The sequence below is a fragment of the Anopheles maculipalpis genome, chromosome 2RL, assembly GCF_943734695.1.
Source record: "Anopheles maculipalpis chromosome 2RL, idAnoMacuDA_375_x, whole genome shotgun sequence".
Taxonomy (NCBI): domain Eukaryota; kingdom Metazoa; phylum Arthropoda; class Insecta; order Diptera; family Culicidae; genus Anopheles; species Anopheles maculipalpis.
This window is the reverse complement of record NC_064871.1, coordinates 87,810,966-87,830,739: the sequence shown is the minus strand read 5'-3', so window position 1 is coordinate 87,830,739 and position 19,774 is coordinate 87,810,966. Positions and strand designations below refer to the sequence as shown.

Below are 19,774 nucleotides of genomic sequence, written 5' to 3'. Positions count from 1 at the left end.
ATCCGTGTTCGCTGGTCGTTTCCCCGCACGTAATTTATTAGATTGTGCTGAAAACTGAATCACCTCTAACACCGAAAAAGCTCCATTACCTGTGCGTCCATCATCTTCAACCGGTCGTGATTTGATCTCGTGACAAAACCCGGAACCCGGAATAGTGCGCACCTGCTGTACGCACCAGGCCCTGCACCGAACCCCCGGATAATCGGGAAGCACTGGGCTGGTGTAATCGCAAAAATTCAGCAGAGTTGGTTTTGCGAGGGTGTGTATTACTGTCGATACGCGCTGAATTGAACGATTCCCGTGCGTGTACCGTGTGTTCCGATAGCTTCACCCGCAAAAATTGTAGGTCCACGGGCAACCACAGCACGCACGAAGACGAGAAAACCATCTCCAAAGAGAGTGACGGTGTTCCCGAGGGTGCTGGAAGGTGCGTTGTTTTTTTTTTGTTATTGCTTTCGGTGGGCGTAGGTTCCTTTTGTATGTGTGTGTGTGTGTGTGTGACGTAGCGCAAAAGCACCCAGAGTTCGCGCACGGACTGCGGTTTTCCGACCACCAGCAGCAGCTCGGTACCCACCCACGGTTATCGAACGGCAAAGAAAAGCCAGCCAGCCAGCACGAAAAACGAGTGCTTCAAAGCTCTACCACCGTGTGTGGAGAGAGGTGTTCGTGCGTTTTGTTCGTGCAATATATTTCACGAGATTAGAAGTGTGTGCTTGCGTGTGCGTGTGTTCGATGTTTCCGTGTGGGGTGATACAACTGGAAAGCAAGAAAAAAAATCACCCTTCCTCCCCTCCCACCTTTGCATCGGAATGGTGATTAGCAGAAAAATCGCGATGGGAAAGAGAGGGTTGAGATGGTGGTGCTTGCACCGTGAAAATCCGTGCAATGAAAAGTTGTTGGAACGAGTGAGAAAAGGGAGAGCAAACGAAAAAAAAACCTTTTGGAACTAAATAAAATCAGCACGAAAAAGTGTGTGAAAGAGAGAGAATAAGTGAGAGAGTGAGAGCGAGCAAAGCAGGCGCGCACAGTTTGTGTTGTGTGCACGTAAAAAGTTGCACGGGAATCGCACGACTACACCAACCCAACGAAACGTCATGTGTTTCGGTGCGTGCGCTTGTGTGTTTGGGTGAACAAGGAGGCGCAGAAAGAGTAGTAGCAGTAGTAGTAATACTAAGCCCAACAGTAACACAACAGTGGTTGGTGTAGTAGTGGTTCTGAAGGTAGTGTTCCCATTAGGCGCACACACACACACACACACACACACACAGTGGTAGTTACTAATTTGCGTTCGGGGGAGGCAAAAAGGCACCCCCGTTAGCAGGCAGCTGCGGCAGACACAACACACAACACGGTATGGATTGGAAAATCCAAAATACTCACCCACTTTGGCGCTCTCAGTTCAGTTTCAGGGCTTCGAAGTTTGCAAGGGCAGCATCAGTGCTTTATTGTTCTTTCCCACCCCCCCTCCCCATTGGGGTTTTTCGTGTAATGTGTGACTCCCCCTCTCCCTCGTTTGTGAAGTGTGATAGTGTTAGTAATGGGGTTTGGGATGGCCGTGAATTTTTGGTGGTGATTCCGTCCCACGGTTCCGCGCAATGACGGCACGAGAAGAAGAGGAAGAAGAAGCAAGGGTGAAAAACATCATCCCCTCTACACAGGAGTGTGTCCGGCTAAAATCAATTTTGATAGCTTCGTTTACTTTTTCCTTCCAGTCGTAGTGAGTTTTTCGCTCCGTTTTACTCTCTCACTCTCACTCTCGCTCTCCTGCTCATAGGGGTCCTTCGATCGAATGGGTAAAGGTCGTCATGGATGTGTGTTTTTTTTCGTTCTCTTAGAGGGGGCGATAGGAAATCCATACCTGTTTTCTCACACTCATCTGTATGTGAGCAGCTCTCGGATACTAATGTAACGCGCGGAAGCCTTCCGTCGAATACTTCCGTCCGTCGGGGACAGACACACACCAGGAATTAGTATACGCGGGTCTGGAACTGGTTGATCCGCGAGTATTTTTGTACATGTATGTGTGTGTGTGCTTGTCCCATCTGTGCGCGCTCATATGCATGTGTGTGGAGGGGATGAGAGTGTGAGAATGAGAAGAAGAAAAAAATGGTTCTCCACGAAAAAAGCATACCACCCACCACCCCCTCCCCAACTTTTTGGTGGGTCAGATGCTGTTGTGCTGCGATGTGCAGCAGTCGTTGGAAGCTGTGCACGGCGTAAAGACCACTCCTGCCAAGCAAGCCATGAGAAAGAAGGCCAATTATCACACACGGGACCCGAACGCACTTTTCTGCTTGTGTATATAGCGTGAGAGAGGGCGTGTGTACGAGTTTATCAGTATGTAAATTATGTGTGCGATTGTGTGTGTGTGTTTTTACCCTACTACCATCCTCCCACCCACAGTTTTTTTATTGTTCGGTGATCTTTTTCTGTACATATCTCGCCAGCCAGTTGTGAGAAGTGTGTAGCAGAACCAATAGGCTAGTGAGAAACCGACCAATCTCATCAATCTACTCGCCTTTTTGCAGCTATGGTCGATAAGAATAGGAAAGTGTCTTCTAAAGTATAGTATATATGTGTGTGTGTGTGTGTGTTTGTGTGAAAAGTAAAATTTTCCGTATGTCGGGTAACGGGAAAGCGAATGATGGTGAGGGTGAATTTTCACACGGTGATGTTGGTGAGATGAGCTTGGGGTAAGATTTCAAGGAGTGAGCCATGAGCAAAGTGAGTTGTGAGATAGCGAGCTTTTTTATTTTCCAGAGAGCAAAGTGTATGTGTGTGTGTGTGTCTTCTTCAGTGGTTTTTCATGAGGGAAAATCATCGAGTTCATCCTTACTCCGTACGGTAACTTTCCACACGTTTTCGCTAAAGGAGCGAAATTAAAAGGGGTTGCGCGAGAGAGTGAGCGTGTGAGCGAGTGAGTCAAAAGTGAATCATCCGCGAGTCATAAAAGTGATACAATCGACACTACCACCCTTAACCGTGTGGTGAGACCGTCGATGGGAAACAATTGCCGATAGGAAAGCAGGTCTTTTGCACACGGGAAAAAATCGGAGTTGTTTTGTTAGTTAAGGGTTAGCAAAGGCTTATGGGGGTCTCTGCTGTGTGTGTGTGTGATGGAAAATTGGTTGTGTGGTAGCCCCCAGTGGGCGAACAAGTGAAGAGATCATCTAGTACGTTCGCATCTCAGTGCTACTTGCATGAGTTCCAGTGTCTATGACCTGAAATAAAAGGGAAATTGTGGTGTGTGTGACCTATCCTAGATAGGTAACCAGGATTTAAGATCCGAGTAAGGATACAGGATCCGTTTCGTTGAGAGAACTCCTTGGTCCTATTAAAACCAACCAAGAAACTCTAAAAGTCGTCCTCTTATCTGTCTCTGTGTGTTGAATGCGCTTCCATAATTATTTTTCCCTTCCACAAGGCAGTTTTCTGTTAGGAAAATGTTCAAATTTAAGTGGTATTTGTGTATTTTTGTCTTAGTATTGTGCCCTCGGCCATATACGATAAGTTTTAAAAGTGATTGTCGAAATTAGTTTAGTTAGCTTTTGAAATAATTCGCCATTTTCATCTCTTCCAGAGTTTGTGTGCCCGTGTGTATGTGTCATTCCTCTGCCGTTCTCATTGCAACCCCCTTGTATGTGTGTGTGTGTGCGTATGGGCAAATGTGCAATAAATGTTTAAAAAAAAGCCAGCTAAAGTTAAGTAAACAGTACACAAAGAAGTAAAAAAAAAACAAACAGAACGGTAAAAAATCAATAGCAAAACCACCGGTAGCTGTCAAAAAAGCGAATGACACATCCTACTAATACTACTACTTCTACTACCCACTTCGTTCATGTTTTATTCCTGGATGAAGTATAGTAATCGTTGTTAACCCTCTCCCGTAGCAAAGCAACATAGCAAGTGGGCTTCTGTGTATGTGTGAGTGTGTGTGTAACGTTACAACCTTGACGACGGAAATCGGGAAGAAAATAGCGTTATTCTCCGCCTGAAGCGCGTAACGCAACATAGTAACGGCCAACGCTCCGAACGAGCTAGTGTATATGTGTTTGTGTTTCTGATGTTTTTTTGGTGATAGATTTTTTGTTGTTGTTGCTCCAATTTGTGAGTACAAGTGCGTGCTTTAAAAGCTGTGTGAGTGTGTGTATGTGTGTGTGTATGAAGTGTTCCAATCCTAAAAAACGAGTGTAGAAAGGAGGCAAAAAAGTGGTCAAAGTAACGGCATTACCCATCCCCCTCAATATACCAATCAATAGCCGCAACAGCAGCAGGCATCAAGCTCACAAAGTGATTGTGTCAATCACAAAGTGATTGTGATTGTGTGTGTTGAAGTTCGGAGGGGCGAAGAAAAATTGTGTTTTTTGTTTCAATTTTAATTTCCCGTGCGTGCGTGTGTGTGTGTGTGTGTGTGTCCGTTTCCCTCCGATTGAGATACCTCACAAAACAACAACCGCCACACACTTAACACGTAACGCCTAGCAGCAATAAAACACAGGCGAAAAGGCGAGAGAGTCCTCCAACGAAGTCAGCGTGTCAGCGGAAACGATTACAAGCAAAATAAGGTAATTTTAGACATTTAAAAAAAAAAATATTTCAAATCCTGATGAACTTCCAAGCGTTACTTACCGAGAACTAGCGATGTGTCAACTTCAATCTTCTTCAAGTTCAAAAAATCATGTTCTTCACCATAAAAAAGCACGCATTATCGTGCCTCTTTCCCTGTATATTTGCTTTCCGGTTGGGATCAATATTTATAGCTAGATTGTTACTGTTGCTGCCGTTGTTGCTGAAGTGTTGTGGTTCTCAACCTTTTATGATTCTTTTTATAGAAAAAATATTATCGACTATTAGGAGGAAGGCGGAGATTCTCTCAACTCCCTTCTCCCCTCCGTCTATCGTCTCGTATTTCTTGGTGCCCGGTTTTTGTTGCTGTTAAATCGGCCACTCCAAGTCGCCCTTGGAATGCTTGGGCGGCGCAGAAGGACCAGAAAGCTAGTGGCGAGTTGGGCGAAAGTATCCAATACCGATTAGAGGAGTTTTTGAAGCAACAGAGCCATCCTTACGGCAAAGAGAGCAAGAGAGAGAGTGAGCGCGAGCTAGAGAGCGGGAAAAATCGTGTGCGAAAAAGGATGGGGAATGAGCAGAGAAAGAGCGCGCCGTACGTTGACCTTCTGGAAATCGACATTTTCTGGAGGATATTTCCTTGGGGTCGGGTCCGCTTTTAGAACGCGGTGGTTTTTTTTTTTGTTTGTTTCCATTTTTTCCCTTTCTAAATATAGAAAATATAAAAGAATATTGGATAAAAAACCATAGATGGGATTTTCAGTTGTGTTTGCATCCTTTTTATTGTACAAACCCGCTTGCCTGGTCCTCGGCTAGCAGCATTCGAGAAGAAAAGCAAGGATTCGGAGGCTCCAAGAGTGTTGCTTTAATTCGAAAAATCCTTGAATTTTTTTTCGGAAGCCATCAAGCAGGCCAGGTGTTCGTGATGTAAGCTCGTGTCCTTTGCAGCTATGAATAAGCGCAAGATTACCACCCCTTTTTAACCTTCCATCACATCCACATTTTGTAGAGGGTTTTTTTTTTAAGGGATCTCCAAGATACTAACGAAATTCTTTCGCCCCAAAAAAAATGGAAGGACCTCATTTTCTTTTAGTCAATGATTATCACCCAGGAAGCGCTTTTCTGGAGCTCTAGCCCACTCCCTCGCTCTCTCCGGGTGCTTTTCCTAAATATTCTCCAATATAACGAGCTCGTCTCTGGAAATCACAGTGGTCAAGGCTCTCTCTCTATCTATCTCTCTCTCTCTCTCTCTCTCTCTCTCACTGTGTATGTTTTTTTCCCACAGGGGCGTCTGATGGCTGTGTTGGAATTTTCGTGTCTGTAATATAGAAAAAAGAAAGCCAAAAGCTGCCAACATCATCCTGTCATTCTAGATTTACTGCTAGTAGTGTGGGTCCCTTTCCAAAAAGGTCTCTTTGAATGGAGAATTTCTTCCAACAGTTTGTTTTTTTTTTTTTAATTTAAAAAGACTAGCGCAAGGAGGGTTGAAATTGCTAGCTAAAACTTCCTAAAACGAATCACAACGTGCTCTTGGTGAGCGTGATGATTGTCCTGTTGGAGGCTATATCGATTCCACGTTCTCAGAGAAATTCCTTCTTTTTTTTTTTGGATGGGATATGAAGAGCTAAAACTATTGCTGCTCAGCCGTCCACTCGCCAGACGGCTCTGGCTCGAAACACGCGCGAGGAAAATGCGCTTTTCTACGCGCGCTTGTGAGGTAAAGATTTTCACGGTGAGTTGACAGAGCAAAGGCCTGATCTGTTTTTCCCAACAGCAAGTTCACAGTGAGCTGCGATTTCGGTGAGCAAATTTGTTGCTGGAGAGCATGGATGAGATGAGCGTTAGGGGATAGATATTTTCCATTAGTTCTGGTTGATGGTTGTTGTTAAAAAAATAGGACATTAAGTTGGTTCTTTTATCAAATTTTATTCAGTGCCATTCAGTGCTTTTCTGGAGAGTTTGGGTTTTTGGTGTGGATGATTCTACTCCCCTCACTTTTGTCTGTCATTTTAAGATTCTACTCACGCTAATGAGAAGCCAGAGTAGAAGCTTTCTCTCTCTCTCACTCTCTCTTCATCCATCGTCTCAGTACGCGCCCTAGCCGTCATTTTGCTCTCAAGGTAACTTTCGCGAGCTAATCGCAGAGAAGCAATGAAAACGCACGTGTAACTGTGTGTGTATATGTATGTGCGTGTGTGTGTGTTTTTGTGTGCCTGTGCGCGCACATCTTTTCACGGTTATCTCACCCAGCTTTTGATCTGACAGCAGTAGGTGATTTGTTGGGAGATTCTCCATCTCGCAACTTGCCCGTGGACACGACGCTGCTCACATGTTCACCTGTTTTCAAATCATGCGCGCGTGTGTGTGTGTGTGTGTGCGCGCGTTTGGTGTTTGCATGTCGCCCAGAGCAACATTACAGTACGCACGAAACGTACGCACCACCAAAGGGGCAGAGCCGACGATGACGGATGGGGAGAGTTAATTGCATCCAACCGTATATATATACACTGTTGCTTATGGGGTTAGCTTGAAAAGTAGCTGCGAGCTACAAATTGCAGCATAACTGGATACCTCCAGACAGCAAGGTTGAAGGAGAAAGGCAGGGAAGGCGAATTGGATGGCTTTACGAGAACACTAGCCATAAGTAAAGGTCTTAAAATATTTAATAAATTAAAAATTTAAATCTTTTTGTATTTAATTGGAAACTGTAGCAAAATTTTGTTTGATTTGTAATTTCTTTTGGTGTAAAAGAAAGATACATGAAATAACTCTTTTTAAAGTAGTGTTTTATAATCATAACAACCATAATGGAGACGCCCAGTAGCTTGTAGATTGTTCTATTACCTAACTTTTTTTATCTTTTTCATGGCTTGTTTTTTTCATGGCTCTGCTGTGCCCATGATGGTTTGCTAGAGTTGTTGATAGATACCACATAGTTGGATAGTAAGTCCTCACTACGGGGTTAACGGTCCGGATGGGATTCGAATTCCGGTCGTGCCGTGTGAAGACCGACTCTGTAATTGCCACGGGCATTATACTGCGCCCTATTGCCCTATTTATGCCCCCCCTTTTACGGCCCGGTGGTAAACCCTTAGGCCGGGGCCACACACAACCGAAAGAGACCGAAACGAATAATCAAATTTGACAGTATATAACGCTCTTCCCTGGTTGTGGTGCAAAATAAATAATTATTTTTCGATTTTTTTGAATATTATTAACCATATGGTGAAATAAATTGTTTCTAAGGTCTGATTGTTTCGGTCAAACCCGCAAGAACAGCGAAACAAAGCAAAACAGTCAAAGAAGCGTTACGCAGCGTTACACGTTGATTTTTCGTTTTGGTCTGTTTCGGTCGTGTGTGGCCCCGGCCTTAGACTGTACCCTTTAAATCCTCTGTATATCCAGGTTTAACCAAGATAATTGCCCGAAGAATGACAGACTTTCGTCTACTTCGACTAAGCCATTCATGTTTTGATGAACGAAAACAAAAGCAAATGACTCATTCGATCGACTGTGGCTAGAATTGGCAGAACTAAACATTGTTTTATAGAACACATAGACAAGATAACACTTGAAAAGTCAATTTAAAGCATGAATCACACACCAATAAATTCTGAGGCATTGATTTGATCTAAAAAAGCAGGGTTGGACCCGAAAGCAGCTACAAAAAAACTTCAAAATCTTAGTCATTGATTATTGGGGTGATTGAGGTGGTTGGGGATCGCCAATCTGATTAGTTTTAGTGCCGAAAGGATAATTCCTGAAAAACATTTAATTCTCACATTCGTTGGAGAACATGATTCATTGTGCATCCGGTTACATCTGGACAGTAATGTGAGGTGCTGTTGGAACTGTTTCCTTTAAGTGGCATTAATTGCCACTAAAAGGTGTAAATGTAAAGGAAACAGCACCGAAAAAAAAAAAACCATGAACATGATGATTCACCACGAGTGCTAGAGCTGTTAGACGATTTGAAGGGTCTGCAAAGTTCTGACTGTTTGTTGTTTGCATATTGGCTACTAGATAGCCTGCCGTGCCGGAGCTGCAATGATCGTAGGACAAAGATGAAGAGAGAGCGAGGATTGATGATAACGAATTTAATGAAATGCTGCACCAAGGGACAGATATGCGACGCGCCTCAGGTCAGGTGCTGACGGTTGACGCTAGGTGTCTCGCGACACACACACACACACCACGTTCAATGACTAATAAGTGTGTTGGCTAACGTGTTTTGATTTGTTCTACATAACTACGGGTGGATGTTATCACCCGATGATGATAAGCTGAATAGTGTAATGACGTGTTGAAAAAATTTTAGCTCATTTTACTGCTGTTCTTCTCATAAAGAAACAAACGCTTCTGTTGTTTCCTGCAGCCCCAAATATCACAAAACAATCAATGGCACTTTCTTGGAATTTCGTAACATTGAATCAGAGTTTCGCAGATGAGAAAGCTCATTTACACTCGTCGCTTTCACCTTTCCAAGAATATTAGATCCCTAAGGTAACGTCCCAACATCAACATCCTTATGTACGCGCTCCTCGCTGTTTCAAGCGACGGTAGTGTGGTAATCGAAATTGGAAAGAAGAAAGTCAAGCTAAAGTAAAAGCAACTGATTCTTTTAACCTTTGCGCACTCAGAAATGTCCTCCGACCTGGGCGTGTGGGTGTGTGGGGATTAGAAGCGGGATGTTACAATCGAACGGGTTTTGATGTAGTCCAATGCGGTCGATAGCGGTGGAAGTTCGAACTCATTGCTGTTTGGTGTTGAAGGAGGCTTCATTTGCACTTTATTGTGGGAATAGTCATTGAATAATGAGTGAAAATAGATCGAATATTGTTATGTGATTTGACAAAAGGATTTTGAGGTGTGCTGCTGACATGTAAAAAGCTTAAGCGCTCCACGGCACCACGTACGATAACATACTCGAGAAGACAACCTCCTCTGACGAAATTTGATCGTCACTAAACGGAATATGCCTAATTTAAAACTACTATTGAAAACGTATTTTACAGATTCGACTTGAAATTTGGTTGTCGGATAATCGTTTTACATTGTAGGTAGTTTTACGGTTTTGAGCTGACATCAGAAACCCTGCAAACTTTGTCTCGAGCATAGACGATCTTAATGTTATCCTAAGGGAAAGGGCGAACCTTTTGCAGGACAAACCATTAGTCCAAATGATTGTTTGAATTCCTTTTTCATGTTTCACTCGATGTTTACGATTAAGTTCAAGCAATAACGAATAATTTATTTATCGATTTCTTCTTTACCACGCCGAAAACACGGTAAAACTGACAGTGCTGCACACGAAATATTTCTCGAGCCTTTTACTTTATGATGCGTTTAGCAACTCCTCTGTCAAATTGGTACATTGAGCTTCAAGCCATGTAGGATTATTATTATTATTTTGTATTCGGGTTCTCGAACATTATTAGGGATTTTCCAATTATTGTTAAAAATGTATTCCGCATTACCATCCTGGTCACGGCACCAACGATAAGTTTAGCTACGCGAGTTTAAACTTCTTTTTAAGTCTGTTTTACTGCATCTTACCAACAAAAAAACAAAAGAAAACACAATAAATAATGCAAACGAACCCACACAAAACCATTCCAGCGCCATTCGTTCCCACGCTTCACCCCGCAAGCGCGCTATGTTCGGACATTCGATTCGTTTATTTTTTCCTTCTATTTTCTCACCCCTTCACTTCTTTCGATCATTGAGCAGTGAGTGTTTCGCTCCACTTACACCGTCACTGTGTCAATCCACCAAGTCCATTTTGCTTCCCTTCGTTCACCCTCGAGCAGCATAGTATGCGTGTTTGTATGTGTGTATGGATAATTCCGGATACAGCCAGAAACAACATCCGCTAAGTGGCTTCTTTTTACCATCAATTAAGCTCACTCGCCCAATGGTGATCCTCCATTTTGCTTCACCTGTCCTAGGAGTAGATTATTTCCTGTATTATTCCATTTCTGGGTGGCATTTTACGTACGTTTCGTACGCGATTCCTGCCACGTCTTCCGCGAGGAGGGTGTGCGTGCATGTATGCAATCACATGGAATGGAACCTGGGCACGCAGTGCGTGTGTTCGCGTTTCACCGCATACACCCAGAGGGGGAAAAGAATTGCACTTTCGGCAAAAGCAGCAGCAGCCAGCAGCGAGCCAGCCAGTCAGTTGGGTTTTGTTGTTTGTGGCGATAAAAATTATCTTTTATCTCGCAATTCTTGGCCATGTCGTCATTGGGGCCGTTGGTGACGTAACGCACACCCTCACAGTGCAGAAGAGCGTGTGACAAACACAAACACACACACACACACAGACAAGATATATTGGGGATGGAGGAGGAGGAGGAGGAAGTGTTTATTTTTGGAGCTTTCTGTCGCGTGGTTTGTAAGCGGTGAGCCTTAAGGGTGGTGGTTTCTTGTGGAAAACGGTACAGTTGTTACTAAGAGACGACAACATCCTCCTCACGCCTCATGAATGAAGAACCCAGGTGCAAGAATGTCTGCAGGATGAGTCTGCAGGAGAGTGAGAGAGAGAGAGAGAGAGAGAGAGCGCGCGCGCGTGTAATTGTTTTCCATCCAACAAGCGTCCCGGGTATGACACCATCAAATGGTACTTCTGACGGCCAATGTTTCAACAACAAAAAACGGTTGACATTTAAATGTTTTGTTTTACCAAGAAAGCACAATAATTGGTGGTGCTATTGCCCCGTGCGCCAATTGTGACAAGCTGGATCGTTTTCAGCGGAATCCTTCGACGATCATTTGGTTTTTATTGATGCTTCGTATGAAAGCACATTCATGTAATTTCCACCCCCACAATGCCTTTCTCCAGCTGTTGGGGAAATTCGTTTTGCATTGGGCGCTCAATCAGTTAATATGTAAGCATGTTTCGCATGTTTTGCTACCTACAGCTGGATTCATGTTTATTTCTGTATCCGCGTAAGAGATTACGTATTTTCATTGGGCTCATTGGGTTGTGTAATGGTTTTTATTTTCTTCAACTGTTGTATCGTAATCAGTTCAGTAAACGATCAGGCTAGTATCCAAAAGATTTGGCATATCTGGAGAAGGAAAAGTTTAATGAGAAAAAGGCTGGATTGGGTCATTTTCAATGACCCGATGGAGTATTTAACCGATCGCAAGCACTGCCAACAGCGGTACCGATCTTCACACGGCAGGACCAGCGTTTAAATTTCATTCGGACCATCCGATAAGCCATCCGATGTCCTAGTGTTATCCGTGAGCTAGTTGGTCGTTAAGCCTAGAAGAAGCATTTGACAGAAACTGTGGTTCACAATCATTGAAAAGGAAAGGGTAAGGCTACGTCTTCTTTTCTTCGGGACTGGCACTAACTAGCTAGACTTTATACTACTATGAGCCTCAAAAAAAGCTTGAATCGAAGGGCCAATTTAATTGAATCGAAGAGCCATCCTCGTATCAAGGGTTCCAATTTTAAGTGAAGAATTTATCTAAGTAATTTCGTGGCCGTGTTAATTTTTCTTCTTCTTCTTGACCTGCTCAGGATTGAGCACGTCGCGTCGACATGGTCTCCAATCTGTTTCCAGGAAACTCGGTCCAGGGCTCGGCTGTATCCGATCTTCGACAGATTTTGACTCCATTTGATCCAGCCAACGAGCTCGCTGTACTCATCACGTGCCCCAGCCAACGTATCCTACCGGCCTTGTCTGCCGTCAGGATATCAGCACCGCCAAACAGCTTAACTAGCTCGTGGTTTATTCTAATTCGCCACCGCCAAAGATAGTCGAAAATGGCCAGTGCATTGGCGTCCTCCGTCAGTGCGACTTGAGAGAATTCCTCCTGGCAAATCTGCTGTGATGTGTTTTACATAGAGGACGACCGCATGTTAACTTCTGACTTCCTGACCTCTGATGATTTATCCTTTTTCCCAGGCGTTTCTGCCAAAATTTAAAAAATGATTGCCCAAAAAAAAAATTACTACAAATTTCACCAGTCCAAAAAGTTTGGCCTCCAAACTCCCCCACAAACAGTTAAATCCATGGATTATTTTGTTGTGGGGCTCAGTTGAAAACGACACCAACCCTGTTTCCCTGAACTGGACGAGGACGAGGACGAGTTAATGGATAATATTAGTGTAGTTTTATAGGCCTTTTCCTGCTAGATCGGTTTGTTCGAGGCTTCGAAACAGGATTGAAACATTGTTGGATGCTAAAGGGGAGTTATTTTCACCTGAATCTCCTATTGATAATATGTTTTGTTGCCAATTTATTTTTAATTCAATGCAATAGGTGCAAAATAGATTTACAAAAATGTTAAATTTACTCTCCGTGCGCTGTTGACTTCACAAATCCAGTAAAACACCAAATGCTCGTACTTAAACCTGCCAAAAATATCGTAAAGTGGTTAAATTGTCGCAATTACGGCTAGGAGAAGCGTACCAAGCTTTTTGTTTTCATTTTCAATAACCTAATGGAGCAGCCTGGTTGTTTGTACTTTAGCATAAAAAAGTGTTGTACAATTCACAAGAAGTTAGCTATGTGTGGTGATGTGTATGAAAAGTTTGTTACAATTTTAGTATGAAAAGTATTCATACACAAATACAACAATACAGGGAATACTCTATGTATTCGGGTGATTTTTGACGCATTTCTTCATATTTCTGTTTTTGTTCCGAAGTGTTTTCATTGTTTCTCATATTATTTTTACTTTTCTCAATGTTTTTTTGTACCGGTCTTCCGATATTTTTTAATAAATTTTAGAACACCTTTTTTATTTTTTACTCAACACAAGCGGTGTTGACAATACGGCACTGGACCGTAATAATCAATTGTAAAAAAATAAATAAATAATTTTTTTTACAATAAAATCAAAATTGAAAAGCATCAAATTATATGTTAAATACGTTTTCATACTTCATAATTCTTAAGCTCTCTTATTGGCTTAACGACGACGGTAAGCCGGACGTGAAATGGCTTGCAAGTCTTGCTGATACACCACCTAGTTGAATAATTAGTCCTCACTTCGGGGGAACGATCCGAATCGGATTTGAACCACGGTACAGCCGTGAAAATACTGGCACCGTTGTTGCCTCACTACCGGACCGCCCTCTTTAAATTAATTTTCAATTATTTCTGGGCTACATAAAAAGTAAATAAATGCGAATAAATGCTACATAAAAAGTAAATAAATGTCAATTAATGCGTGTTGACAAGACGGCTTAAATCGTCATACTTTAAATACATTTATATATAAAATAATAAATAGAAAAATATCTAAAATATCGATGAAAACGTACACAAATTGACTCGATAACATCATAAAATAACATCAGAAATATTCGTGCTATCGTCAAGCACGGGAATGTGTCAATAATCCTCGTGATACTCTGTATTTTGTTATATTTCTTCACCTGTTGTGAGTAAGGACTGCAATTTCTAATGGTTTTATTTATCTCATCAACAATTAAATTACTTTGCAGTGTTTGTCTGCTTATCAGCTTTAATCGAATGCGATAAAAAGTCGCAAAAAGAAGGTTTAATCGTTTTAATCTATGCATCATTTTCAAAACCATACAGACAGAGTAGATAAAACTTAAAGGTGATTAGACGCAAACGCCACCCGATGGTGGAGCTCCGCTTAGAAGGGCTTAGGCCTCCCTCTCCCCTCCTCGGCTTTTGGGTAGGTCTCGGAATGTAGTGTTTGTTTCCGCTCGGTTTCCCTTTTACAGCGCTGGAAGGTGTATTATTCGTCATAAGCCGTTTAATCGCGCTCGTGTTAATGTTGTTAACATTATAATCCGTCGCCAATTGTACCGTTCGGGCTTTCGCACCTCTCCCTCTTGCGGGTATTCAGCAATCGTCAATTTGCGCCACGACAACACGAGCATGTGTTGTCATCATTGCAGTTGTCAGGTTGAATGAATGTGCTACATTAGCTCGCCCCAAGGAGCTCGTGTGATGTGCTGCGATAGGAAAGGAAAAGCAAAAGGGGGACCTTTTGTCTTGGGCGATAGTAGTTAAGGTATCCGCTCGATCACGATTGGAGGATTGAGGTGGAAGAAGATGCGTAACGCCGCTTTACATCGATGGCGACGACGACGACTGGCTGGACTTGAACAGTCCGGTCACATAATCGTCAAAGGTCTCTCCATCCCTCCCATTCTTGGATTGATTGATCGCGCGTGGTGAGGGGACGAGAACTGCAGAAAGGCGAGACGTAGACGAGTCGTCTTTCCATTCGTTTTGTTTGTTTGCTCTCGTCTCGTTGCGCATACGATCGTTGCTTTCGCTGCCTACGTGCTGTCCCACAGTGTGCCCATTGTGTGCCATTGTTTCTGCCTGTCCCTCGGTGGACAACACACAGATCGTTCGGATGTGGAGTGAATAATTGAGTTGAATCGGAGAAAGGATGCATTCCTTTGCATGTTGATGGATCGTCCGGTCCATTTAGATGTGCATTGCAAGCCATTCACAGGGCTACACTGTGGACGATTTACCTTGGAATGTACTTGCTGGGGTGTATGATGACTTCAGCCTGCTCCAGCAGTTAAATAAAAATAATATTTCCCTTTTTATCGTAACAAAATATTAATAGCCCAGCTTATGAGGCTAATTTTGCATAATTTCAGGCGATAAAGGTGATATGTGTACAAGCATTGTTGATCGTCCGAAAAAAAGAGGTTTATTCCGCGTTTATTTTCATAAAGAAAACGTTAGTCATTCCCATCGGGGACTCTCTCGTATCCTTGGGTGTGGGGAATAGAATAAAAGCATCATGTAACACCTGTAACAGCTTTCCCAAACACAGCTAGCTCGGCTTCCGTGCCTTCGACCTATCGATTAATGCTAATCAGCAACCGAAGTGTGCATTTGTTGTTGCTGGTTATTGGCTGTGTCGATCAAAGCGAACGAAATGCTTTCGGATCCATCGTTGTTGGACGTTCTACCACGACGAGGCAGTAACTAATTTTCACAACTCGTTCGCCCGAACCGAAAAGAAAGGAAGATGTAATTGAGAACCTTGGAATGTAAGTGCCCTGGTGGACATACCGTACCTGGGGCGCTAGTGCCGCAAGGAATGGTCTGGTGGATCGTTTGGATAGAATGCTAGCCTGGTGCCAGCAATTATCTATTTGTTTTGCGCACGGTAAAGTAAATTGAGGCGAGAGAAATGATTGATTGGTTGGTTGCCCGACGACCGTTGATGCGAAATATCTTTACAAGCGACGAATAGTTGTTTGCAATTGTGCAAGAATTATCGCAAGAAATTGACTACATTTTGTGGGTTAGTTTTGGAGAAAATTATAACAACTTCTGGTGGGTGTTCTTAGCGAGTTTGAAAGTGTTGAGGCTGATGGCGTGACTTAACTCGTTTGTGCCGGTATCGTCTCCGATATCGAAAACCGATCAGGGTCAATCGAAAGTAAACGAAGAGGTCAAATCAATGATGATCAGTTACGTTACGCTAGTGGTGGGTGGTGAGCAATTGCAATAGAAAATATGCAATGGCCAATTAGAATATATCCAACATTCGCAGGCATCGCTTTATCTATCGTACCACACGAATGTTTTACAGTGTGATAAGGAACATTGGAAAGCAATACGGCCTGGCCGTCCTTTATGAATAAAAAAAAGGATAATTGGAAATTTATTTATCGAGTGTATGATCTCAAAAGATAAAGCTTTTTCACTTCCAGAATCCTTAGTACTATTTTTTTTTGGATTTTTTGCTAATAGCGTTTATAAGTATACAATTACGATTCTTTAGATTACTCTATGCAATGTATGAGACGCTATATAGGGGCGATCTTGAGCGATCTTGAGAAAGGCAGGATCGTAGATCAAATCCTATCCAGACCGTTCGGCCGTAGCGTGGACTGATTTTCCAATAATGTGGTGTCAATTAGACTCGTGACTCATTCGATGACCGGCATGACCTGTAGTAGGTCAAAAAATCAAGAAAAAGAAGACATAGAAAACACATACTCGTACTCACTTATAACTCCCTGAAAATTAATTTCTTTTGAGTAATTTTTTCATGGCTGAGTCGTAGAAATACCGCAATTTTTAGATGACTTTTTCATCTTTCTTAACACGTTCTTAACACGCCAATTCAGCCGGATTCAGGAATTGAGCTTATTTTTGAAGTTTCGTCCCTTTCACACAAAACCACGAGTATCTGTTGAGCGAATAAGATGCATGGTAACGATTTTGATCTTGAGCGAGAGCTGACAGCTGTCATTTTCGTGGCATTAATAGGGCGTTAATGTTTTTTTTTTGGGTTAATGACCTCCGAGGTAACTTCGGCCATCGAATGACTTACTAGACTTGTTGAGACTACGTAGATTGATAGTCAACCCTCACTAGTGGAGCAGCCTAGATGGAATTTTAACCCCGGTCCTGCTGTGTCCAGCACTCATCGCATAGTTTTGCGCGTCATTTCTGTGACATTAGCTCCTAATTGTGTCACTGGGATGACGATGCTCTAACTATTCTATTGGCGGCTAGACGTCCGTCGATAAGGTGATATAAAATATGAATAATAAATATAAAACTATAGTAGCCTATTTGTACAAATATTTGGGTTTTTGATGATCATCATCGTCCAGCTCTACTGTGGAAGTAAAAGCAAAATTTAAGCCACCGTGAAATAAAATAGAGACTTCCTTGTTTAATCTTTAAAGAAACATAGAAAACGAGTGTTGCTACAGTTATGCTACACACTGTATTGTTCCGATCCTATCCCACTGGACGTGAAGGGATTATAATGCAATGGTATTTAAACGCACCAGATTGTGGTCAGCGCTGCCACTACACACCCAAGTACCTCTGTGAATCAATTCCCGCAAGGCGAGAATAATTGTGCGTAGATGCACACTGTACTTAATCGCTAACAACATCATCATTCGCCATGGCTCCACGGTCGCTTGTAAGTACCGCATCATTAGCTTCCAAACGATGGCTGCCTTGGTGGGGCTGTCTGTTATTGTGTGCGGTTTCAGCCACCATCCGAGGTTTGTAAAAGCTCACCAACTCCAACACACACACACACACACAGACAACAGATCAAGATGATCGTTTTTAAAACCGGATGAAAATAGTCCGGATGGGGGCGCGTACAGCAGGGCATACCTTCTTTTTTTTTCGCTTCAATTCCTACCGCTATTTCTTCTCCAGCACGCGTATATCCAGCACAGACACAGATGCGGCTGGCTGGAAGTTCTCTGAAAACCACAATCATCCACTTCACTTGAGCGTTTGAGCGTGGAACGGATTTGAAAGAGGGAAAGAGTAGATGTAGACGGAGCAGAGGTGCTAGATAATCATAGACGCGGACACAAACACACACAGGGAATGACAATCGGCCAGTATACGACGATTGATAATACGCTGAACAAATTTTCTCACATTGCATAATTATCAACAGCAGCAGCAGCAGCGAACGGTGGGCCATCGTTCGCTGTTGCAAGCAAATCAGTGTTGAGCGGAGGGCAGGTTGAGTGAGTGAGATGAAAGGCTGGATTAGGGGTGGGATCTATAGACGGGGGAAAGGGTAGTAAAGCGCGAGAGATGATAACATGGCTGACGTGTACTATTAAAAACGATAGTTCGATTCCTGGAACGCACGCCAAACCTTTGCTCCTGCTGCTCGAGTAGAAATACTTGAAAGTGCATCCAATAAACTAACGCTGCATATCCAAGCAAAGCTTCTTGCTACTGAGCTGCTCACCACTTGAACATGATTTATTTACAGCATTAGTGTTTTAGTGCTTTTTTCGTGGAACGTTTCATTCGTAGTTACTAGCAGCAGTGGTAGTTGACAACCGATCGACTTGTCTGCAAATGTTGACTATAGCTTAGGAGGTGTAACCCTTGCGATGTGCTGCATATTTGTTTCGTATCGTATAGCAACTTCTTCTTCTTGGCTTAACGATCTTCACGACCCGGCCATTTAATAGCTTACTAGAATTACTGAAGACATGGGACCGGTTAGTCAGTCCTTGGTACGAGGAGACAGTTCAGATGCCGAGTCCAGTTGTTTGTAAAGAATATTCCTGCTTGAATGACTTGAATACAGTAAAAAACACTCATCGGGACTACCGAGGTCCGGCTATCTAATGGCTTTCTAACGACTCGTTGATGCCACAAAATTGTATTGCTAAATCCTCACTACGGAGGAACAGTCCGGATAGGAACTGAACCCCAGGTCCTGCCCTTTTAAGACCCATACTCTCAACTGTCAAATTTTGTTGAAAATTGAACAATTTGCAATTTTGACCTCCGGCGATGGGGATTATTTCAAGGTTTGAACTATGTTTTTTTTTAAAAAGGTGTTAAATATTGTTATAACTTAACTGAAGTTTACTTAATCTTCTTCTGCTTTTTCTTTTGCTCTACACCTTCAATAAGTTTTAGTTTGCTAGCTAGGGAAAGTCAGTCCTTGGATTCCTTTTCCTCATAGCTATCAGTTCTGTGTACAGAGAGACGTTGTGAACGGGATTCGATACATGGGCCTTTTCTTCCGGTTATTGCTCATGTCCAATGCTTCCGGATAGATTTTTTTATATGATAACTAATGCATTTAAAAAATTACAACAAATATACTAGTTGACTACATACTGTCAAAATTTGACCGTTATATCACAAGTTACATATTCCTGTTGGCCGGATACAAGCGATACAAGGGAAAGCGTTTAGAGTGAGGGCCTGGATCTGGCCATCCGACCATTTTTAGCTCCTGAAACATTCAACAAAAGCTGCGAATCACATTTCACAAGGACGTACGAATCCCGTTTTATTTTCTGCACGACCATGTCATTGAGGTCCTCCCAATAATTGGCGCACATACATACATTGAAAAGGACCACAAAGATGGCGGAGCTGTGTTATTATCTACACGAAGCGAGCGCCGGAAAAAAGGAGCGTTTGGGGTGATTCTGGGGGATCTCAAGTAGCCAACACCTAAGTGTGCCCCAGGACCGTCTGATCGCAATATTGTAGATTAATTTGAAGAATAGAATCTATCCAAATAATTGCTTCGTCAATCAATTAAGTACCAGGCAAAAGGCTGCCGTTTAGTTTAGTTTTAAATGCATACGTTACTAGCTCTCCGTAGGACTTATTAAAAATCAAAAGCCTTTGAAACGGAAAATTTGTTCATCAGCCATATACAACAAGTTTTTAAACTACGTTACACATATTTAGGCCTTTTAAAAGCT

General features: G+C 42.7%; 1 protein-coding gene across 1 annotated transcript in view; it reads right to left on the bottom strand.

Annotated features, from left to right (window-relative positions):
* Positions 1-7,930: 7,930 nt before the first annotated feature.
* LOC126568039 (negative elongation factor B) overlaps positions 7,931-19,774 on the bottom strand; it is a 150,520-nt gene continuing 138,676 nt past the window's right edge. Inside the window, exon 3 of the mRNA XM_050224440.1 lies at positions 7,931-7,941. Within this exon, the coding sequence (XP_050080397.1) occupies positions 7,937-7,941 (5 nt within the window). The 3' untranslated portion in view covers positions 7,931-7,936. The remainder of the gene's footprint in view (positions 7,942-19,774) is intronic.